This window comes from Sceloporus occidentalis, unplaced genomic scaffold (assembly GCF_023333645.1).
Source record: "Sceloporus occidentalis isolate IW3139 unplaced genomic scaffold, rSceOcc1.0.p SCAF_8, whole genome shotgun sequence".
NCBI classification, from domain to species: domain Eukaryota; kingdom Metazoa; phylum Chordata; class Lepidosauria; order Squamata; family Phrynosomatidae; genus Sceloporus; species Sceloporus occidentalis.
In genome coordinates, this window is record NW_028316988.1 from 44,469,285 (window position 1) to 44,494,011 (window position 24,727).

General features: G+C 40.6%; 1 protein-coding gene across 1 annotated transcript in view; it reads left to right on the forward strand.

Moving 5' to 3' along the window:
* The first annotated feature begins 33 nt into the window (after positions 1–33).
* Positions 34–24,727, forward strand: part of LOC149308808 (SWI/SNF-related matrix-associated actin-dependent regulator of chromatin subfamily A member 1) — a 31,960-nt gene continuing 7,266 nt past the window's right edge. Inside the window, exons 1-22 of the mRNA XM_089536503.1 lie at positions 34–227; positions 2,320–2,406; positions 3,996–4,162; positions 5,529–5,629; positions 5,830–5,930; positions 7,526–7,705; positions 8,189–8,344; positions 8,677–8,808; positions 9,265–9,333; positions 9,479–9,588; positions 9,883–10,109; positions 11,163–11,284; positions 11,800–11,952; positions 13,026–13,158; positions 14,112–14,260; positions 14,602–14,721; positions 15,502–15,612; positions 15,756–15,869; positions 17,085–17,207; positions 20,139–20,271; positions 20,937–21,055; positions 21,438–21,650. Of these exons, the coding sequence (XP_089392629.1) occupies positions 66–227; positions 2,320–2,406; positions 3,996–4,162; positions 5,529–5,629; positions 5,830–5,930; positions 7,526–7,705; positions 8,189–8,344; positions 8,677–8,808; positions 9,265–9,333; positions 9,479–9,588; positions 9,883–10,109; positions 11,163–11,284; positions 11,800–11,952; positions 13,026–13,158; positions 14,112–14,260; positions 14,602–14,721; positions 15,502–15,612; positions 15,756–15,869; positions 17,085–17,207; positions 20,139–20,271; positions 20,937–21,055; positions 21,438–21,650 (2,982 nt within the window). The 5' untranslated portion in view covers positions 34–65. The remainder of the gene's footprint in view (positions 228–2,319; positions 2,407–3,995; positions 4,163–5,528; positions 5,630–5,829; positions 5,931–7,525; positions 7,706–8,188; positions 8,345–8,676; positions 8,809–9,264; positions 9,334–9,478; positions 9,589–9,882; positions 10,110–11,162; positions 11,285–11,799; positions 11,953–13,025; positions 13,159–14,111; positions 14,261–14,601; positions 14,722–15,501; positions 15,613–15,755; positions 15,870–17,084; positions 17,208–20,138; positions 20,272–20,936; positions 21,056–21,437; positions 21,651–24,727) is intronic.

The following is a 24,727-nucleotide window of genomic DNA, read 5'->3' on the forward strand; positions in this document are numbered from 1 at the left end:
GTAAAAGGGGCTGGGTTTCGAGGGGGACCCGCCCCCTTCTCTTAGGCGCTGGTTGCCAAAACAAAATGGACGCCGCCGAAGCCGCTCCCGAGGCCGAAGCCGCTCCGGTCGCCGTTTCCGCGGCTCCTACGTCCTCTGCCAGCCCCGAGGGCGACGAGGAGCCCTCCACCTCCGCCGCCTTCGCCTCCTTGGCCTCTGCCTCGCCGCAGGAGCCCGGCTTGGACGAGGTAAGGCCCCATTGAGGCCGGGAGGGACTCCATTTCCCAGAAGCCTCAGCCATTGCGGTGTCTGCGCAGGGATTCTGGGAGTTGGAGTCTCGAATACAGATCTCGGAGGCCAAGGGTCGGGAAGCAGTGCCTTCAGGCGGAGCTGTCTTGGGAGGCTGAGAGAGAGTGGCTCCTTGCTTCTGACTCATGGAGACCCCGAGGAGGAGGAGCTGTCAGGGGTTTCTTGGCAGGGCTTGCTCAGAGGAGTCGGGAGAGGCCCCAAAGGCCCCCGTCCCAAACCCCTTCTTCTGCCATGCAGGAACTCCCCGTCAAAGCCTCCCCATTGACAGAGGGCCCTCCAGCCTCCAAAGCACTCCTCCTTCCTTCCTTACTGCCAAGACCTTGCTCCTAATGTCGAGGAGGAATCTCTTTTCCTGTACTTTGCAGCCATTGCTCCATTGGGTCCTATTCCCTGGAGCAGCAGGAAAAAAGCTTGCTCCTTCCTCAACATGACCTCCCTTCAAATACTTAAAGAGGGCTGTCATGCCACCCCTCTTAACCATCTCTTCTCCAGTACAAACATCCCCAGCTCCCTAAGGCCTTCCTCATAGGGATTCATGGTTTCCAGACCCTTCGCCATTGCAGTTGCCTTCCTTCCTCTGAGGCTGAGAGAGTGTGACTCTGTCTTTCAGGCTGATGGAAACACAAGGGCGAACCTATCCTGGGGTTTTCACGGCAAGGTTTGTTCGGAGGGGCTCCTTGCCATGGCTTTCCCCTGAGGCTGAGAGAGTGGGGCTTCCAGGTCAGGTTGTGTATTTGAACCCTGGTCTCACGGAGCCCTAGTCCATCACCCACACCATTACGCCACACTGGCTCCATATATATATATATATATATATATATATGTCTCTGTGCATGAAGATTGTTGCATTTTGAGACGAATGCAGTGGTGGCTGGTGTCTTCCAAGTCAGTGAGGAGGCTGGGGCTTAAATCAATTGAATACATCTTACATGAATGCTGAGGCTGAGAGAGTGGGGCTTGCCCAGGGTCACCCAGTGGGTTTCCAGGTCAGGTTGTGTATTTGAACCCTGGTCTACATCACCCACACCATTACACCACACTGGCTTCATATATATGTGTGTCTCTGTGCCTGAAGTTTGTTGCATTTTGAGACTAATGCAGTGGTGGCTGGTGTCTTAAATCAATTGAATACATCTTACATAAATTCTGAGGCTGAGAGTGTGTGACTGACCTAAGGACATCCAGTGGGTTTCTATGGCCCTTTTGGTGGAGGGGAGGGAGACGGGGGTCAGCCCCATATTGTTTTCCTTCTGTGTGTTTTCAAGTCATTTCTGACTTCTGGAAACCCTAAGGCGAACCAACCTATCATGGGTTTTTCTTGGCAAGATTTGTTCAGAGGGGTTTTTTGCCATTGCCTTCCTCTGAGGCTGAGAGAGTGTAACTCCTTGCTTCCGACTTATGGAGACCCTAAGGCCATGGGGTTTTCTTGGCAAGATTTGTTCAGATGTCACAGGTATTGTCAGTAAAATCTATGACTAATGGGCCCATACAGACAGGCCAAAAATAAAGCTGCTTCGGGTCACTTTGGAGGTATGCTGTTTAAATGACACACGCATCTTAAGAGGCCAGAAGCTGCACCAAAGCTGCGCTCCAGTCCTTAGGATTGGAGCATGGCTTCTGGCCTCTTAGGACACATGCATAATTTAAATAGCATTCCTCCAAAGTGACCCGAAGCAGCTTTATTTTGGCCTGTCTTTATGGGCCCTAATCTTTCAACAGCAAACTGTCAGATATCCACCTTCCTGAATGTTTTTTGGATTTTCTGGCTGTTTTTAAAAGCTGTTTTCTATGTGTTACTGGGTTGGATTGCTGTTTGTGCATCATACATTTATAGCTCTCTAGGCAATATTGCAAACAGCTGCACAGACCTCGGGATGTTGGGGTATTTATTTAGGACTCATTTCTAATCATGAACTCTACCTCCATTTTGTAAACACCAATAGAACCTTCTCTTCTAGGTTTTTAGAGGCAACGCTTCTTTCATTTGTTAGCCCTTCTGACTTCATACCATGTTTTTAATTGTGTTTTCAGAAGAATGACCCGCCATTTCAACTCAAGCCACCTCCGAAGGCATCGAAATCTGAAAAGGAAGTTGATCCAGAATATGAAGAGAAGATGGTAAATTTTGTTCTATAGGGGTTTAAGTGATAATACCTTTAATAAATAATAATAATAATAATTATTATTATTTTGTATGTATATCTCCCACTTCTCCCTTCGGAAGCTGGTTTACCACAGTATAAACATCATAAAATACATAGACAATACAAAATACACAGGAGATTTCTGCAAATAGCATTGCAGCACATGGGAGCCATGGGAATCCCCTCCGTGTCTCTGTTCTCCACATCACCTCTGCCCAGCCTGTTTAGGGCCAGGGATCAGTGAGGAAACTGGCCAGAAGTCATGGAAACTTCCCTTCTCATCATCTCTGCCCAGCCCATTTAGGGCCAGGGTTCAGAGGACAGGCCAGCCAAAAGCCATGGCAAAGGATTTCTCTGCATCGCCTCTGCCCAGCCTGAAACAGGGCCAAGGTCAGAGAGGCAAGCCAGCCAGAAGACACAGGAAAAGGGGTGAGTACCAGGGCCCTCTCTCTCCAGCCAGCAAGGAAACCTTTGCCAGATCTAATGCCCTCGCTCAGGGCAAGCATTGCCAGGAGGCCTCTGCCATTGCCACTGGAGGAACTATGCCTAGCATAAGGTTTGGGACTCTGCCAGTAGGGCAGATGGGAGCATAAACCATTGGTCTCCCCCTTCCTTTCCATCTCTGGACCAATGGCACCCAGGATCCCAACAGGTATGGGAGATCCTATTGCAGCCTGAGAAACACATGGGACAGAAAATGTCCTCACCAGAGGGAGCATGGCCTGTGCCACCCACTTCTAAACAGGCTGGAGGGCCATCTGTTGGGTATGCTTTGATTGAGAGTTCCTGCATGGCAGAATGAGGTTGGACTGGATGGCCCTTGAGGTCTCTTCCAACTCTAGGATCCTATGGTTTTCTGAGAGAACATCAATCCTTTGATATGTCCATTATTAAGCTTTGTTTGATTTTAAAAAGTCAAATACTTATACCCATTTATTATCACTGTTCTTAAAACATTTACATGCTGTTATTCTTTTCAGTCATGACTGGCATCAGCAGTCATCACAATGTATATATATATGTGTGTATGTGTAAATTTCTAAACACTATATTTGAAATACTTAAAATTTATGCTATCATATGTATCAATCAATTACTAGAGCAAACTTATATATTCAATCCAATTCTGTGCTTGCTTACGTAGAATAAGTTGACTAGGGGCTTACTCCCAAGTGAATATAGATAGAATTTCAGAGTTTATCATAAAGCACAATTACAGTAGGATAATAGCATCTTTGCCAAGTATGTATCACACAGTTTCATGTCTCTCCTGTTGCTGCTTTGCATTCAGTCATTTGTGGAGAGCACCTTTTCATTGCTTCTGTGGTAAGTACCTGCCAAAGATGCCATTATGCTACTATAATTCCAATTGAACAGTCTCTTGTGATGAACTCGTTGGTGTGTAGGACAGCTGAGATAGTTTTCTGTCATTGACGCACACTATTTCGACTGTGAACTGGACAAACACATACTTGATTGTGTTCTTGCTGTGGAAGAGTACGACCCTCTATATAGGTGTATATAAGGTCACAAATTTATATTTATATTATTGTTTCGTTATAGAAAACGGACCGAGCAAAAAGATTTGAATTCCTGCTGAAGCAGACAGAACTCTTTGCTCATTTCATTCAACCTGCAGCCCAGAAATCACCAACATCTCCCTTGAAAGTGAAGCTTGGACGGCCGCGGATAAAGAAGGATGAAAAGCAGTGTTTGCTTTCTGCTGGAGAGTATGTTTTGATTTTTACATTTTTGTCTGATGTTACGTTTAGTGTTAAGTGACTGTTTGCAGCTTAAATTTTATTATATGCAATTTGTATGCAATACTTAATGGGAAACATGCAGTTCAAGTTCTACATGGTTCTTAATAATGGCTCAAAACGCTTCCCAAAGCCTGCAGGGTAAAACGTGTTTGATTGAGTTCTCTGCTCTTGTTAATGTTCACGAGTGGTACATACTTTATTGCAGGATAGCCTCCTTAAATACCTTTTCAAATTGTTGTCCATTTGTCTGATCGTTCCTTCAGAAAATTTTCCCTATTTATATTTAACTTACAGTGTTTTCATATAAATATTTCATTTTAAATTTGATTCCTTATAACCTGAGTGCTGCAATGATTCTTTGCTGTGGTTGATGTAACAGTCCTTTGGGCTGCGTTAATTCTTGCATGGAATCAAAGGACAGAATGAAATAAAGCTTAATAATAATAATAAATTAGGATCCAGTCAAAACTTAATGTCAGTTCAGATGATGGCTTAAGATGAGACTGTTGATTCTACATATTTAGACCTCACTGAATTTCTCACTGACTGGGTAAACCTGTATCTACACTGTCACTAATTCCAATGGAGATTCATGTCGTTGAACAGTCCTCTATGCCAAGGGAGTAAAACTGATCAAGTCAACCTTTTATGTTCTCTATATGTGAAGACTTTATGTGTGTAGGAGCATTCAGCTGTAAGAGCCTCCATGTGGCACTCATTTACCTATGGTACATGCTTACCATTTCAGTAAAAATTAGTCCTTTGTTATGCTTGCGGGTATATTTGATTCTCTTTAGGTTTATTAGGTAGTCCTAAAAGAGGCCAGTGACAGATGCTAAGCTTCCTCATTGCTAGCTTTAGAATAGGGAAAACCCTGTATACTTAAAAGTTTCACTTCATGTAATATATGGTGACCCATGTATTGGAAGTGGGTGGGGTGAGGATGACAGGTTTCTAGGGTCCAAAATACATGGGCAAAAAAGAGCGGCTTCTGTCTGCTTTGGGGGCATGGTACGCAGATGATGAACACCCCTAGATCAGCTGGAAGCTGCACTATGGCCAGCTTACAAAACCTCAGGTCGCTGAAAAAAGGAGTGGGGAAAACCATTCCTTGCTGGTGGCCTATTTGAGACCATGGCAGTCGCCCAATTTAACAGCAGGCTTTGCAGTTGCCACAGTCCCTGGGTGACCACGGGCGGAACGGCCTCTGCCCACATTTTCCTGCCCATCTGCATGACCACTAGATTACAGATACAGTACATGGAATATTCCCTGTGTGCTGAAAATACTTCAGTACATCTGCTTGACTTTCATTTCTTCGTGCACTTTGCAGTTATCGCCACAGGCGCACAGAGCAAGAGGAGGATGAAGAACTCCTTTCTGAGAGTCGAAAAACCTCAAACGTGTGTGTTAGATTTGAGGAATCTCCTTCATGTGAGTATAACCGTGGATCGCTTTCTATGTTTACTTATTTGAGCTAAGAATATGTATGTGTGCATGCGTTTATAAACATACACACAGGGTGATGAAAAAGGAATGTGCAAATAAGAACACCTTTACTTATGCAACATTCTTTTTGAATTACTCTTATAATTGAATGTGTAAGTAATGAGGCACTGTTTTGTGTTTTACAGATGTAAAAGGAGGAACTTTACGTGATTATCAGGTTAGGGGCTTGAACTGGATGATCTCCTTATATGAAAATGGTGTGAATGGAATTCTGGCAGATGAAATGGTAAGCATCTCATGAAGACTTGTGTGTGTTCTTTATTTTATGCTGCTTTCCTCTTCCTTCTCCATTCCTTTTTGCTTTTGTACCATGTCTAGTAGATTGTGAGCCTTTGCGTGGGGACTTTTTTATCATTGTATAGCTTTTAGAAGGTACTTTTGTTGTTGTTGTCGTGTGCCTTCAAGTCGTTTCTGACTTATGGCTACCCTAGGACAAACCTATCATGGGGTTTTCTAGGCAAGATTTGTTCAGAGGAGGTTTGCCATTGCCTTCTCCTGGGGCTGAGCGCATGTGACTTGCCCAGGGTCACCCATTGGGTTTCATAGCTGACCTGGAAATCAAACTCTGGACTCCAGGCAAGTCTATGCTATTTTAAATAATACTTAATATGCATATATTTGCATCCCCATTAATAGTACAGTTTTAATAGCCCACCTACTCATATGCTTCTATGTTAGTCATTTGGAATGAATAACTAGGTTCCAGGAGAAAAGAATCAACTAATTCCCAATTTCCAAAAGCTTTTTTCTGTCTGATTGCCTATATAGGTGATTGCTACTTGCTCCTGGTGATGAAAGAAATGGCTGCTTGTAAGTTGGGTAGGTTTGGTGATACAACTGCTGTGCAATAAATGGACACGGGTTGCTGCCAAAAGAGTCACTCCTATCTTATTGAAATGAACAGTGAATTCTGCACTGATTCGCTTGGTTGTAGGTCATTCTGTAGAGGTTTGAGGCACTGGGACAGTTCAGGTGTACCACGCTCTGTTTAATAAGCCATGCTGTGTTAGAGTAAAAACCAGCATTGTGTTCTCACTCCACCATCTCTCTTCCTTCCTTCTGGGTTTTGTTAAACCACCGCTTTCTGTTACATCTGAGCTGGGGAACTATGGCTTATTCATCTTACACTGCATAATATCCTACTTTATAATTTGAGTCTGATTTGGCTGTAATTGTGTCATACAAAAGAAGAGGATGTGGCAGAATTTTGGATGCAGTCCTCATTCTTAGCTATCATTTATTAGGGCAATATTACTGTCTTGAAGCGACTCCATTATAGGTTCAGATCCTGAATGATTTTTCACAGGGTCAAATGTTGATTTGATGTGGAAGTATATTGGGCATGGCAGAGAAGAAATGTTACGGCTAGCTCAGGTTTACATTTCCGGTTCTTTTGTGGTTAATGCCTCCCCTTTTCTGTGTGTAGAAAAATAGCAGCGCACCATGTATCTCATGGAGTCAGGGAACAAAAGTTTTGTGTAATTCAAGGGAAAATGAATAATGCATAACTGTAATATAGTCTGAGACTCAAATATTCAGTAGCAACACGGTTCAGAGCAAAATGTAATTAAAGCATTCATTATCTGTAATATTTCTTGTGTATTACATGCTTATGAGAAGCTGTATTTTTATTGTCTCAAAATAAACTCTAACCAGAGTTGTAATTTGCATATTGCAATATACTGAAATTATAGCAGATTTCTGTACCACAGATTATACTTTACCATGCACCGTTATAAATGGAAATTAGTTTAGTGCTGCTAAAAGTGAAACACAACTTCATTACTACTGTCATAATTATTGTTGTTGTTCTTTCGGTAGGGACTTGGAAAGACACTGCAAACTATTGCATTGCTGGGCTACCTGAAGCATTACCGAAACATTCCCGGTCCACACATGGTTCTGGTTCCAAAATCGACATTGCACAACTGGATGAATGAATTTAAACGCTGGGTTCCATCATTACGTGCTGTGTGTCTCATTGGGGACAAGGATGCTAGAGTAAGTGAGTAGCAGTTAAATCATGCTGTACATGTCAGTATGTGTGATGCCTCAAGAACATTTCCCCTGTAACTGTTATTTATTGAATAGCACTTTACAGAAAATAACAGGACCAATTGATTAGCCCATCAATGATATCTGCAAATAAGCAGTCCTGGAAGATGTCCATCTAACCTTTATTTAAAGTCCTCCAAAGAAAGAGAGTCCACCACCCTTTGAGTCAGTCCATTTCACTGTCAAACGGCTCTTATAGTAGAGAAGTTCTTCCTGGTCTTTAGCAGGGATCTCTTTTCTTGTAACTTGAATTCATTGGTTTGTCTAATCTCTGGAGCAGCAGAAGACAAGCTTACTCCATATTTTGTATGACATCCCTTCAAATATTTAAAGCTATCTTGTTATCTCTCAATCTTCTCTTCTCCAAGCTAAACGTACCCAGTTCCTTTATCTTACCTAGAAGTATTTAGCATGTTCATTTTTCATTAGGCTGCGTTCATCCGTGATGTTATGATGCCTGGAGAATGGGATGTCTGTGTGACCTCCTACGAAATGGTGATTAAAGAGAAGTCTGTCTTCAAAAAATTTAACTGGCGATATCTGGTGATTGATGAAGCCCACCGTATAAAGAATGAAAAATCTAAGGTAAGCAAGGATTTTATTTCTGTAGGTACCTCAAGCTGTAATACTAGAATAGAGCTATATAGAAGAGAAAAACGACAGTTTTGTGGGGAAGAAACACATTTTGATTCGCTTCGAAAAAACGAGACAGAAGTACATATCTCCACGTACTTCCTATTAGAATATGGGGAAAGGATGTTAGTAGGGATTAAAGCAGCAGTTCTTGATTCTCATTTAAAAACAATTTTATCTTAAGAAATGTGGTAGCCTGGAACTCAGTTCTGAAATGCTTGGGATTCCAGTTTGTAAACATGTATTTTGGGCTATAATAAATATGCTTTTACCTTTTTTTGTAGCTATCCGAGATTGTACGCGAATTCAAGACAACCAATCGGTTGCTATTGACAGGAACTCCCTTACAGAACAATCTCCATGAGCTGTGGGCATTGCTCAATTTCCTTTTACCCGACGTCTTCAATTCTGCAGAGGTGAGATTGGGTTTGACGCTAAAATCATGCTGTTCTTTACCACACTTATTGTTAATCTAGTTTCTGCAAAAATAGAGAGGGTGCCTTTATATTTTATTGGCTTACAGAATAAGAGATGAAAAATTAGTGTGGAACAGTGGAGGGAAGAATAAAATAAAGCATATTCAGGTAACAGCATTTAAATAGGTTTAACAGCTTTCCCCCAGACATCATGACACTGACAGCCAGCAAACTGTATCTCTGCCAGAAACAAAATGGTATCAGGGCATGGAGCATGTTTTACTACATGATGTAGGCAGGGAGAAACTGACATGGCCATGCTGTTTTGAGTGGAAGATGCATGTTCTTTTAACATGTAAATCATACTTAGAATTTCTTCTTGGTCTAAATTAAATGCTGCTAACCTTTGGAAACACAATCACAGCATTAATACTTTTTTTCCTTTGATATCTGTAGGATTTTGACTCATGGTTTGACACTAAAAATTGTCTTGGCGATCAAAAACTTGTGGAGAGACTCCATGCAGTAAGTATAACAATGTTTCTTGCTTGAGAAGGGGGATATGAACATTGTAATATACAAACAAATAGCTCCGGGAATCAGGCAAGGTGGGTAGTGCTCAGAGTGGTGTAATAGACCTGCGGCAATGTGTTGATCATTTTTCTGCCAGGTTTTAAAGCCATTCTTGTTGCGGCGGATAAAAGCTGAAGTGGAGAAGAGCCTGCCTCCTAAAAAAGAAGTGAAAATTTATCTGGGACTCAGCAAAATGCAGAGGGAATGGTAAGGCTTCTTTTCCTTTCTCTTAAAATTAGGCCACTCTGCTGGGGTAGTGTGTTGAAAATCTGTAAACAGGGAAATCCAAGTTTGTACCCAAGTTTAACTTGACCCACAGTTTTATCAAGTCCTAGGTGTTGCCTCCATTCCAGGATTTTTGAGTCAAAATGCATGGTGGAGATAGCACTTGTTTCAAAGTAACCCTATATAGACTGAAAGAAATCCATATGTTAATATGTTTAGGTTTTGACGTGCATTTAAAGACAAACATCTGTTTAACATTATTGAATAAACTTGTAGGTATACTAAAATTCTGATGAAAGATATTGACATCCTGAATTCAGCCGGGAAAATGGATAAGATGCGATTGTTGAACATTCTGATGCAGCTGCGGAAGTGTTGTAACCATCCATACCTGTTCGATGGTGCTGAACCTGGCCCTCCGTACACCACTGACACTCATCTTGTGACTAACAGTGGTAAAATGGTTGCTCTGGATAAACTCTTATCAAAACTCAAAGAACAGGGTAAGTTAGGCCTGTCATGAATAGCTGTTTAAGTTACAACTCGCACTGTAGCACATGGGTAGGCAACTGCACAGAGAGCAGAGCCATTTTTGCACACTACAAACACCTGGTGGGACGCACTAACACTATTTGGAATGCCTTGAAGTGATGTGATTTGTACACACATTGAGTGGTTTTTGGGCAGCAAATCACTATGAATTTTTGTTAATATTTTTAGTCTGAAGGCTTTGAGGGGGGGGGGCTTCAGGGGATACATTTGGGGGTCCCAATTGTAACATGTTGCCCACCCAACTGTAGCATGTAGAAGGAAATGGAATCTAGGTTGTAAACAGTCCAAAATGGGTTGTTGCAGTTATTAGTCCTAAAGGTGTTGCCACATTCTCCCCTCCCCCTTTCTTTCTTTCTTTCTTTTCTTTTCTTTTCTTTCTTTCTTTTTATACTGCAAGGTACTAACGTGGCTACTTTGAAAATTGCTTATTGTTCTTTGGTGGATCCCATTGAATTATATGGGATAAACAGATTACAGTTAGAGATGCAGTTGATTACCTGATTCTTACTTTGGAGACTTAGATGACCAAGCAAAGGAAACTGGTTTAGCTTCCTTTCTATTTGGGACCAATGAATGTACCCCTTTATTTCCCCCAATTTGTGTAGAAAGATACAGGACTAGTAATGAGGACATTGAAGCGATGTTTTCTTGAGGGCAGATAGAAAAATGGGGGGCATTATTTCCAGTAACAGCATATGTTATGTAATGTGTTCATGAACAGACACAATAACCAGCTGGGCATGTAGTGAGTGCACCTCAAAGGATGTGAAACCATGGGAAGGAGAATAAGCAGAGGCAGTGAGATCAGTGTTAGCACTGTGGCTCTTGTGGGTGGGCTGCATGAAACTAAAAGCCTTTATTGGAAGAGTAAAGGTGGAGGAAGAGAGAGAGAGAAGCAAAAGCACTATGTGAAAATGAAATATAGCTTTTATTTAATAAACATGGCTCTCACTTCACTTTGGCAGCATGATAAAATGTATTCTTATCATTTGTTTGTGCCTCAGGTTCTAGAGTTCTCGTTTTTAGCCAGATGACCCGTTTATTGGATATACTGGAAGATTATTGCATGTGGCGGGGTTATGAGTATTGTCGGTTGGATGGGCAAACCCCACACGAGGAGAGAGAGGTGAGAAGGATTTATCTAGTCACTTGAATTTTCATTCTGTTCTGTCCTGAAGGCAAGTTGAAGCCTGGGCAATAGCTGTCCAGTGGACTCTTAAACAGTGACCAGTCATTTCTCCACTGGCATTTACACTTCCCAAGGCACCAACTTGCCAAGCAAGGATTTTTATCTGTGACAGGTCTTATAAACAGAGATTGATCCAGGAATATTGAATGGTCTCTCGAGTTTCTTTCATGTCATTCAGTCTTCTAATTTAAGTTTGAACGGTCACTTGAAAACACAATAAATGAAAGGTGCATTTATAAAGAATACAGGTGAAAAACAACAGTGTAGCCAAAAGATATCTGTATCTCATGTTCTGGGGTTCCAATGCCTTCGAGTACTTCTGATAGTTTTGATTCAGAGCCTTCTTACCATGATTATGTTTGGCTCAACACCTTTCCATGAAAATGACGTGAGTTTTTAAATCACCCACTGAGGTATTATTTTAATGAAATCTGTTTTTCTTTCCTTTTTAGGAAGCAATAGACACGTTTAATGCTCCCAACAGCAGAAAGTTTGTTTTTATGTTGAGTACAAGAGCTGGAGGTTTGGGGATTAATCTTGCAACAGCTGATGTTGTTATCTTGTACGATTCTGATTGGAACCCACAAGTTGATCTGCAAGCCATGGTAAGCAGTCTTTTCATCTGTCTCAAGCAGAGCTTGGAATTGTTCCTTCATAGACATCAGGTTAACCAGCGCTGAGATAGACTCTGCCTGAGAGGCTAAGTTACAACAGAGCTGGGAGTCTTCTTTGGCTTGGTTTGTTTGTGGTGCCAAACCAGAGTGAGAACCATGGGGAGGAGGAGCGCCCAAACCATAGGTTCACTTGTACAAAGCCAAACCATTGTTTGGTATTCAGTCTGATTTTACACTGCTGTTGTGAGCCCAGAATTAGTGTGGTGCAAAAGAGAAAATACCTTATCTCTTCACTTTTTGTTATAGATGAAGTGCCTCTCTGGTGGATTGGGCTTAAGGTCAGTTAGATGAGAGGACTCAATTCCAGACCCCAAGGGGTTTATCCTAAGGGATGACCCAAAGGGTTATGAATGATCGATGGCTAGAATAAAGTCTGGTCCACAGACCACAAAGACAAGGACGACAGTGAGGAGGAAAGCCACTGAGCAATGGTTATTTAGCAGTTTAAGTCACTCTGGAATTGCTGTGGACTGAGACATGTAAATTGGATTTATTTCAACCATTTGGTTGTTTATATTTGCTTTCTCTACTTCATGTTTAAAGTGCTCATGGCCCATTGTTAAAAACTCTTATGCAATAAATACTTAAATATTGAAATGGTTACACACTAAGATTTCAGAGAATCTCAGGAGCCATGATATAATCAATGTTAGGTCAAAAGTCTGTTGAAATCATGCCTCAGTGTGTTAAAAAAGAAGCCACATTGATCTTCCAGTTGGCTTTTGCCAGTTTGAATAGGAACACCACTGCATTCCTTCAGAGCAGGGCTTTAAAAATATTTACCGAAGAAAGGGCAAGCTTTGAAACACTTTCTAAAATGGAGTGCATAGTATGAATAATGTAGGTAATAGAGTAAACTATGAGAACAGCAGCAACAAAATATCTTCGTATAACACATAACCTTGACATTTGCAGATGTTGTATATATGTTTGTATGTTTTATTTTGCTTCTGTCAGAATCTGTTGTGTGGATGTATTATTAAATTTATTGTCTTTGTGAACAGGATCGTGCGCATCGTATTGGCCAGAAGAAACCGGTACGGGTATTCCGACTCATCACGGACAACACTGTTGAAGAGAGAATTGTAGAGAGAGCCGAAATAAAACTGAGGCTGGACTCAATAGTTATACAGCAAGGTACCCCATAACATTTTTGTAAATGCTCAGGGCTTAGGACTAAAGTTTTTAAAGAACAAGGAGACGTTGACTCTGACCCAGGGATGTAATTGAGGGATGTTGCTCCAAATAAGAATTCTGTTGCCGATTAAATTTTCCTCCTGTTTCCATGTTTCTAGCATTGCGGTAACTTAAAATTTCAGTCGAACATTTAGAAATCAGCTAAGGCATAAAAAGAGCAGTTCAACCACAGCAAATAGTTCCACCACAGCAAATAGTTCTGCCGTCAGTGATTTTCAGTGATGTTCTAAAAACATGAAGGTAAAAATGGAAACAAAACGTTTCCAATTTTGAAGTCATAGAATCATAGAATAGAATCATAGAGTCACATGTATAGACATTTCTAAGCCTGTCTCAGTGTTAATATCTCAATAGTTCATAACAAACATTTCTTGAGCACCAAAAGTCTTCCTTCCTCATTAAAATGGCATCAGAGTTATGATAATTAAATGTAACTGAAACATGCTGATTTTTCATTCTCCTAGTTTATATTGTTTTTCTGATGTGATTGTCAGTGCCACACAAATAGTCCATACCTAGCCAGATGACAAGCTGCTTAGCAGTAAAAGTAGGAGAGCTGTAAAACTGCATCATGTTTTACATGATGTAAAATGTGAGCTGTAAAACTGCATCACACAGTAATGGGTTTTGTGTCTGCACAGAGACCACAGCTGAAAAGTTTCCACCAGCTTACTCAGCTTTAGAACTTTCTAGTCATGTTCTATGCAGAGGCAAAACTCATTTGTGGAGATCACTCGAAAAACCACAGTTACAGGTTCGGTATTGGGATTTTGATCATGGATTATGTTCCTTATACTTTCCACAGGTTTGCTGAGCTCCTGTTTAGATGAATTCCTATATAACTCTTGTGTAGAAAATGCTAAGAAGCATTGTTTCTTTGTTTCCTGCATCAGGGAGACTAATTGATCAGCAATCTAACAAACTGGCAAAAGATGAAATGCTGCAGATGATCCGACACGGAGCGACCCATGTATTTGCTTCCAAGGACAGTGAATTGACCGATGAAGATATTACCACTATTTTAGAAAGAGGTGAAAAAAAGGTGAGAAGATCCAGAGCAGCTTTCCTGATTCTGGTGCCCTTTGTGTGTGTTTAGCTCCCATCAGACCCACTCAACACACATAATGACCGGCAACACTGAGAGTTGTAATTTGAAATAGTTGAAGAGCACCAAGTTGAGGCAGATTGATCTAGAGCCAGCCGTAAATTACTTCAGCACAATTTCTTCATTATTGTTTGTCTTAAACCTGTAATCATCAGAACTCGGACTCTTTAGTTCTTTTCATTTGGCATGATCAAGTCAGTTTTATGTTTTATTTATGAGAAGCAACATTTTTAAGGCGACAATATTCTTTTTGTGTGTGTCTGTGTGATCTGCTTTAGACGGCTGAAATGAACGAACGTTTGCAAAAAATGGGCGAGAGCTCTCTTCGAAACTTCACTATGGATACAGAAATGAGTTTGTACAATTTTGAAGGAGAAGATTATAGAGGGAAGCAAAAGGTACATTTTCCATGATACTGATAATAGAAATATGATTGCATTGCAGTCATTATTGAATGATGTTACTTAAAGAGGGCCATAAAAACCTAAGTAGACACTCCAAGTAGGTTATATTAGGGGTAAATCAGTCTTTTAAAAAAATGCTATTACAGAATGAGTGACTGGAGCCTAATACTGGTTCCCAAACAGTTTATGCGTTCACTTTGTCTACCCAAAGAAGTCCCTGCTCCTCTGTGTTTCTGCTTGGTTGTTAAAGTCCTCTTATAGTGGACTTCTCCAGTTGTCTCCATTCATGGTGACAGTTTTGCCATATTTTTGTGGCCCCGTTTTAGGTCCCGATCAAATTTTTTTTAAATCAGGTAGTAAAAAGGAAGCTGACATCTGGTTTACTTGCTGGTTTAACAAACCTTTTCCTGGATGTTTAACTGACCATATTTTGGTTGGTTATTTTGAGGTACAGAATATCTTTAGGATGTTCTCTGTATTTCCATGTTTCTCATTTAGCGTTTAATTCAGTCTAACATGGCAATGAGGTTTGACTTGCACATCCAGGACATCACTGCAATTCAGGTCTCAATTGTAGACAATCACTCATCTGTTCATGGAGAGGACATGAAACACTAAAAAAACCAATTTCTTTTGGTCACTTTAAAACCGTGAAGTATCAAGTAGAATGTGGAAACTAAACAGACCAAAAACCTTGAGGAATTCAGCAGTACCATCTTTATAAGTGGATACATGCTATATTTTAGTAGCCTTAAAAATGAATTTGTTTTCTAGCTGAGCATGATGGAATGGATTGAACCTCCGAAACGAGAGCGTAAAGCCAACTATGCTGTGGATGCCTATTTCCGAGAAGCTCTCCGTGTCAGTGAACCAAAAATTCCAAAGGTGAAAGAGTTGTAGTTTTATATTGAATGTTCCCCTCCCTAACGGAATAACCTTGTTTATATAAACCATAACATTGCCAGTGTTTGAAGACAAGTATACAAATCCCAGTGTGGCATTAATAATAGATGTGTTTAATTTCAAAGGCCCCACGACCTCCGAAACAGCCAAATATTCAAGATTTCCAGTTCTTTCCGCCACGGCTATTTGAACTTCTTGAAAAAGAGATTCTTTATTATCGCAAGACTATAGGCTACAAGGTAAGAGTCTACCGCTCCCAAATAACATTGATATCCATGTGCCCACATTTTGAAATTAATAGAATTTGTGCGACATTTTAAAATGGAGCACTGGTGCCCTAACACACTACCATTCCCAGAATTCCATAGCATTGAGGCAAGGCAGTTAAAGTGGTGTCAAACCGGATTGTTTCGGCAATGCCGATGCAGCTTAGATCTGTACATACTGTGATGGGGTCAAACCAAACACAGTGACAGGAGATCAGATTTCACTCTCACAAGCTGAGCAGTGGTTATTACAGTCTGATGTTTAAGGCTTTCTGGGTCATTGAGTAATCGCTTCCTTATGTACTGTGCTCCTTGCTTTTCTACCAGATATGCATCTAGTGGAGACACTCCGTTACAAAAGAGGTTCAGTTGGTCTCCTTTCACTCAAGTTTTAGGAGGGTGGCAAAGACTTAATTATTCTGATGAGTCCAGTCTGTACCATTCCCCTTCTTTCGCAATGGGCTTTTAAAGTAATCCAGTTATTTTATTGCTCTAGCCTTTACTATCAGAACTGATTTGTTCCTGTTTTAAATTATAAGATACATTACATTATAGTGTGGGTTTGAATGGTAGTTTCTAACAATGACTTTAGGTGCTGCTTGTTAGAAACGTTAAAGAAAGCCAAAGCATTGTAAAGATTGTCTGAATATCAAATAATTGTGGTTTAGGTTTATTCGATACAGGATAAAAATAACTATAAAACTTAATGCCTGCTTCATCGCATAATCACTGGAGTAAGTGTGTGTGTCTGACTGTGTGCGTTTTCATTACACACACCCCCTCTTTCTCATTCACGGCGTCCTTGAGCCCTTTTCAGGCCTAACAAGACCCTCTTGAGGTGTGTTGGTTATTTACTAGCTGCAGTTATCATTATGCTTCTGCAGAACAAGTGCCTGCAAGCCATGAAAGAACAACTGTAGATGGATGAGTTACGATGTGCAACATTCACCTTGCCTGAAGAACTTTCCAAGACCTGTAAACACCAGTAAAAGCAACGTTTCTCTATCAGCGTCCCGATGCCAGGGAAATATTTCCTGCTCTAACAAATGCTCAGTAGATGAGATATCCATCAATCCTGCCTGAGTAGTGTTTCTGGAAAATGCTGTAAAGGGAGATAGATAGGGCTATATACACAACCCTTAATAGCATTGCTCTTCTACTATTCATTCATTCCACCACTGATTTTAGGTCCCTAGGAATCCTGAGCTCCCCAATGCAGCTCAGGTTCAGAAAGAGGAACAGCGGAAGATTGATGAGTCGGCGCCTCTTAGTGCAGAAGAGGCTGAAGAGAAGGAGAAACTTCTCACCCAGGTAAAATGCTTTCCAATATAATCTTTTAATAATCATATCTGCTTATAGTGTAATAAGCTAAATTTGGGGGGGGGGGGGGGACAAAAGAACTTGTAGCACACAGCCAACATGTCATGGGATGACTTTCATGATCCTGTGGAATGCTGCAGAAACCGTATTGCTGGCATATACATAAATTCTTGCTTAATTACATGGGTTTGAAAGGAATGCTCCAATGCAGTGCTTTCTTTTACAATGGCAGCTATTAGGTTGCCCCTGCTTTCCATAATAGGAAAAGAGAGATGAGACTTTAGAGAAGAACTGGCAAGATTCATGTTGAAACTAAAGCCTGGAATTCCCTAACCACCGTTTGTTCCCTCAATGAATTATCCTCCTCTTTAGATAATGACTGCTTATCATTTTCGGATTGGCATACTTATGTACATTACAGTGCGTGGTTCCAGCCACTACATGCTAGGTGTTTCACTTTTAACCATCCAGGGCAGCTATCCAAACTTAGATTTGCTTCAGCATTTAACCAGTCCTGTCAAAATCGGTGTAATCATTTTTGGGAGTAAAAAGTAGCTCTGTTTGAAAATCATTTTTAGATCTTCTTTCCCTTTTAATATTATGAAGCAGGAAGCATAGAGTGCTGTCACATTCTCCTTAATGTATTTATGCATTAAGTATTTGCAGGCTTGAGTGGTGCTCTTAAATGGTTATTTTAGTAATTGTCCTTTGAACATTTAAATTGCCTCTGTTAATTGAAGTGAAGCTTGACTTGAAATTGCAACATAAGCCAATCATTCTTAGTTTCTGTACTGTCGCTTTGGAAGTCTTTAATGGTAGTATTTAATATCTGGGAAAATGTATACCAAAATACCTGGTTTTTGTTTTATATTTCTCTGTAAACTTTCATCTTGTCAGAGCAGTTCAAGTCTACCTACTGCCTAGTTATTTGAAAGAATTATTTACTACACAGACTTGATCACAGAGAACTATGACTAGAATAGCTGTGGGGAAAGCTAAAGCTTCTGGTAATGTCTTAAACATAGCTAGGCATTTCACAGTATGTTTCTACATGTTTACTCAAAAACAACCATCATTTTAGGCTTCGTAGTAAATAAGTGTGCATAGATTTGTATTTTCATTAATCTAAAACTGGTTATTTCAGTGCAACCAAAGTGAAATTTCTCATAGCTGTTGGTTTCTGGTTCAGAATATAGTGTGGCATTTCCTTTTGCTAATCCGTTGCGATATGTTTGCTAATCTTTCGCTAACCTATTGCTGTATTGCATTGGAGCCAAAGGTTTGTTCCTCATATAAAAGAGGTTTCCTCTAATGGAAGAAGTGATTGTCAGCAGAATAAATTATTCCATCTGCGGAAGACTCCTTAAATACTAAGAGAAGAACCATAGAATCTAACTCATTTCGTAGAACCGTTTGATCTTCATCCCAAAATTAATTATTATAATTACTTTTTCCCAAACACTTTCTGCATTTGGTGAAATACAGGTTATCTATGGAAATGGTGCACAATTTAAAAGATGAAATTTAGGGATTATACATCCCTTCTTAAGGATGAGAATAGGAATGGGAAAAGGACAGCCGTGAAAGAAGTAGACAAGATCCTAAAAGGTAAAGCTATACAACTGAGCACTAAAGTTAGAATCGTACAGGCAGTTGTATTCCCATCACTATGTATTGGGTGTGAAGGCTGGACATTGAATAAAAGCAGATAAGAAGAAAATCGACACATTCAAAGTGTGGTGGTGGAGAAGAGTGCTAAGAATACTGTGGATGACCAACAAGATAAGCAAATGGATCCTTGAACTGATTAAGCTTGAAATCTCCCTGAAGCCAAGGTGATCAAATTGAGGCTGTTGTACGTTGGCCATATCATGAGTAGATACAACTCATTAGAGAAGACAATAATGCTAAGCAAGGTAGAGGGTAGTAGAGAGAGAGGAAGACCACACATCAGATGGATGGACTCATTCAGGGAGGACATGGGGTTGAGTTTGTAGGAACTAGGCAGAACAGTGGAAGATAGGGGTTCTTGGAGATGTCTCATCCACATTTTCATCATGTTGGGGCTGACTCAAGGGCAGTTAGCAACAACAGTATCCCTTCTTGCTTTCCAACAAAGAGGTTTGGCTGGAGCCAGATCTGAGACGTTCCATGTTTTTTGAGAATGGCCCTTCTGTTTTCTAGAATCATAGAATCATAGAGTTGGAAGAGACTGCAAGGCCATCCAGTCCAACCCCCTGCAAAGTTATAAATCATTTATATAGAAAGTATTTTTTGTGGTTTGAGAACTTTTCAGGTTTTCTTTTTAAATCCTTATTACATTGCCACCTTTGGCTTATGCTTTCATAGCATGAGTTAATAGAAGTTTCTTGCAACTGCATCAAACTGTGCAGGAGAAAGTGGGTGTCTTGGCTCTGTTTTCTTGCTATCCAGGTGTTCATTTCATTCACCATTTGCTTTGTAAGTATTCAAAACAGAATGTTATTGCATTTAGTTCCAGGGCGCCCAGGAGATTGCCATGACATCTGGACAAGTGCCCTCAGACTCTTGCAATTTTATTTGTTACTGGTGCTTATTCAAGTGTGGTATAAGTGGAAATCCATTAAGATTAGGATTGAACTTTGTTTCTTTGGAGAAATGCCATTTACAGGCATGAATAATAATAAAAAACAAACCCCAGCCGTTCTCTCCCTGATGCATGAGGAGTGGTGTGCAAAAATAACTTGCTCAGGTTTTTATGACTGAGTAATAAACCCTGGATAATGGATGTTTATGGAAATCCTGCTAGACCATTAACCCCTGTAATTATTATGTGACATTGTACTGAAGCATTAATGAGCAAATCCAACTGTATCCTTCCAAGATGCAATATCTTGCAAAACATTTCCTCTTTCACCTTAATGGCAACTTTTTGCTTAACAGGGTTTTACAAACTGGAACAAGAGAGACTTCAACCAGTTTATTAAAGCCAATGAAAAATACGGACGCGATGACATAGATAATATTGCCCGTGAGGTGGAAGGAAAGTCACCTGAAGAAGTTATTGAGTATTCAGGTTTGTTGAAACGTTTTCAGGATGGTTTCGGAAAGATGGGGACCTTTTTGTTGGGTTTTTACATTCTACTGGGATAGGGAATATTGAAGAATATGGGATGTAGAAAGAAGATTGGTCAGTATTTTGTTTAAGGTGCTTAATTAAATATATTTACCTAAGTAATCTTGGCCTAATCACCTTGCAAAAATGTGACAGACACAAAATCCACACATGATCACTGGCAGAATGGGCCTCCTTCTCCACATGCAACTGATGCCCAGTAAAGTGTGTGAGTTACAGTCATGGCAATAGTGTCCCAGTTGTGACTAAGTAGCTTTCGTGAATACGGATGAGTAAATCTAGGTAACTGTTCCGTATTCTTAATCACTACTTGAGTCATGATTGTAACAGTAATAATTGAGACACATCATGACTCCCTCCCCAAACCTGCTTAGGCTGCTTAGTTAAGTATACATAAATATACTCTAAGGGACCAGAGATGGGCCAAATGAAGCTGCTTCTGGCCACTTTAGAGGCATACTCTTTAAATTACATATGCCTCCAAAGTGGCCGGAAGCTGCGCTCCATTCCTTAGGATCAGAGATGTTAATTATACAAAATCAGTAATTGGATTTTTTTTAAAAAATGGTATGTTTAAAGAATGTTTGTATTTTTTAAAATTTCAGCTGTATTTTGGGAACGTTGCAATGAACTTCAGGATATTGAGAGGATCATGGCTCAGATTGAACGTGGGGAAGCCAGAATACAGAGGAGGATTAGCATCAAAAAAGCCCTGGATGTCAAAGTAATTCTGCAAATTAATATTTCTTCTGATTCATTTTGTCCCCAAGAAACCAGCGTATGGTTATGTTCCCCGCTGATAAAGTATTCTCTGTCCCTTTCTAATTTTTAAGTAGAGAGCTTACATTAATTCAGTGGTGGGCGAAGCTATTCTCTTTTGTGATAAGTGGTTTAGCTTTATAAAGCCATATGAATTGAAATACTCAGTGTAAATACATTATGGTTGTTACACCAGCAGAAAGATTTGGAAGTGACTGAAGTCTTGGGGAGGGAATGATTCAGTAGCCCTTAGGGAACTTCCACTAACCTCACTGTAGCTGAGGTTTCATAAATGGTCACTGAATTATATTCTTAGAAGTGACTCACTATTTTGTTTTTAACTTTAGATTGCAAGATATAAAGCCCCCTTTCATCAGCTACGTATTCAGTATGGCACAAACAAAGGCAAAAACTACACAGAAGAAGAAGACAGATTCTTGATATGCATGTTACACAAAATGGGGTTTGACAAAGAAAATGTGTACGAAGAGCTAAGACAGTGTGTACGCAATGCACCCCAGTTTCGATTTGACTGGTTTATCAAGTCTAGAACAGCCATGGTAAGTAATACTATCTTTCATTGGGGTTATCTTTTTGGTGTCTCTGTGTTAAACCTCTTTGGTCCCTTTGCATTTCGGGGTTAAATGCTTTCGGTTCAAAAATCAGCACAGAGCTATTTAAATCAATGAATTATCTTTATGTCATGCCATGCTGCCGCAACGTCAGAATGAGTAGGACAAATAGCTGTTCTATATATACTCACTGTGAAATAAGCCTCAGTTAAATTAGTGGGAGTTACTTCTGCCCAGGTATGAGTAAGATTGTAGGTGAAAGAGATCGATCAATAAAAACTAGCCCAGATGACTGTGTGCTTCATCCAGCCACAGAAGGAGTGTGTTCTGAGTAACAGTTGCTGGGGGATGACAGCTTGAGAGGTCTGTTGCTCTTGTGTCCTCTCTGTTGGATTCCCCAGAGGATTTGAACTTGATCTTGGAAGCTAAGCAGAGTCATACCTCTTAGGCATTTGGATGGGAGACTGGCAACGAATGTCAGGTGATGTAAGCTATAGTTCAGAGAAAAGAACTGGAAAAACTTGCCTAAAAACCCTCTGAAATTCATGGGGTTGCCATAGGTCAGCGGTTCTCAACCTGACCTATGGAGTCTTTGGGGTCGCTTAAGACAATCGGAAAACACATATTTCTGATGGTCTTAGGAACCGAGACCATCGGTTGGGAGTCACCACAACATAAGGAACTGTATTAAATGGTTGCAGCATTAGGAAGGCTGAGAACCACTGCCATAGGTTAACAGGTTTGAAGGCACACACACACACACAAACACAATCCATCTGTTAGAATTGAGTACTTGAAAATCTAGCATATCCTATAAACATTCTTTCTTTACGGGGTTAAGAAAATTCTCCTACTAGCTTGTGGCCACTAGATGTCTCTCTGGTTCCAGAGAAATAGGTTGATTTTCTTCCATGTTTCCCCCTTTTGCATTTATTTAAAAATTTCTCTGCAGAAAACCAATGTAATAATTCTGCTTTTCTTATTTTCCTACAAGCATATGGCTTACACAGTGTGAGCTCATAAATGGCAGGATGGTTTCTATAAAATTCCCCTTTTTCCTCCTGCACCAGTCCTTGTACTTCACATTCAGATGTTCTGCTGTAGTAATTACGTTTCTTCTTTGTGACTGTGACAGCGATGGGAATAGTAAGCACCATTGAATCACAAATCTCTTCTCTTAGGGTCATAACATGTGCCAGTTCTCTATCTACCTTCTTCCATTGGTGCGGGATCATTGGGCTGTGGTTTTCCCCCTGTAAATGAGGTTTTGGATCATTACTAACCTTTTGGCTTAGCTCAACACCTCTTCTTTTTCTATAACTTTGCCAATGACAAGAGCAAGGTGTATCAGGCTATCGGTGGCAGCCTAATAAGAGGCTGGATTTTCCATGCTTTGACTTTTCCAAGACTTTTCTATCCATCTTGAAGCGCAAGTAAGCCTCCCTTTGGAGCCACAAGCAGTTGCTAGCAGTACAAATGCTCTCAAGTTGTTTTTTAAAATGAAAAGATACCACGCACCTATTAAGATGCCTGCTTTTTCATTTCTCCCCAACACTTTACAGATGAAAACTGTGACACGGGTGACCAAGAGACATCAGAGTGTGGTCAAAATTGCAACCATTATTAATGAGGAACACACAAGTTAGGAGAGGCTGCAGGAGTTTGCATTTGCTTGAACGTATTGGGAAGGGCAAGATTCTGCCCCTTCCTCTCTCTTCCTCCTTGTTGAATACAAGCTGCTTTTGCACTTCGAATTCAGTTTGCAGTAATTGAAGTAAGCTGAAGAAAAAGGGGAAAATGGGTGGAGGAGAGAGACTCTGGCAAACAAGCATAGCTAAAAATTCTTTCTTGCTGGCAGTAGGTGTATGATTTTCATCAGCTTTATTCACACAAGTAGGACCTATAAAGTGCTGCCTGAATTTTTAACAGGCAGGAAACTTTCAAGTGATTCCTCAGTCCAGATTGACACTGGAAGCCTCATCTGCAACTGGCACCGGGAAGAACTATCTCTTCTAAAACCCCACACTTCTGCCCATGTGGGAGTTGATGTCATATTCTTTCTTATAAATCTCTTTCCTCGGGCAGAGCACTCAGCTTTCCCAGAAGCAGCAGCAGATATTATTGATGATTCTGTTACATCTATTGCAATCATGGTGCTAGCGACATTGGTAGGGTTCGATAAATCACGAATGCGCAGTGACCATAATGCTTCTGTGGTTACAAACATGACACATGTTGGTTTACTAGTTAGGAAAGAGCTTCCTACCTCCTGAAGCTTGTAATATTTTAAAAGTATGGAGACATCCTTATTCACTCACTTTCCTTGCAGTGCAAAATAAAGACACTTCATACATGATGCAGGCTCCGCATGCACAAGGCTTTCTCTTTCCTCCTTAGGAAATCTAGTGCAGGATTCCATCTAGTTATAACATAAACAAGGCAGTCGTTTGATCAACCTTTTGTTAATGCCATCTTTGAACAAGGGAGTCATTCTGATACAGGCGCTCAAATGAATGGGAGGATAAACCAACTACAATATTCTGGTAATGTTCACCTATCTCTTTCTAGGAAGCTTTTTTAAAAAAAGTCTGAAGCACCAGAAAACTTGTTGGTTCTTTTGGTGAGAATCAGTTCAGGGTGTCCCATAAGAACTGGAAGGAACTCAGATCCCATTAAGCCCTTTGGGAATGTGGGAGAAGAAAGGTGCCTTCATTTCAGACACAATTTCATAGAATCATAGAGTTGGAAGAGACCACAAGGGACATCCAGCCCAACCCCATTCTGTCATGCAGGAAATCTAAATCAAAGCATCCCCATTGGCAGATGGCCATCCAGCCTCTGCTTAATGACCTCCAAGGAAGGGGACTCCACTACACTCCGAGGGAGTTTGTTCCACTGTTGAACAGCCCTCACTGTCAGGAAGTTCCTCCTAATGTTGAGGTGGAATCTCTTTTCTTGGAGCATGCATCCATTGTTCCGGATCCTAGTCTCTGGAGCAGCAGAAAACAAGCTTGCTCCCTCCTCAATACGACATCCCTTCAAATATTTAAACAGGGCTATCATAT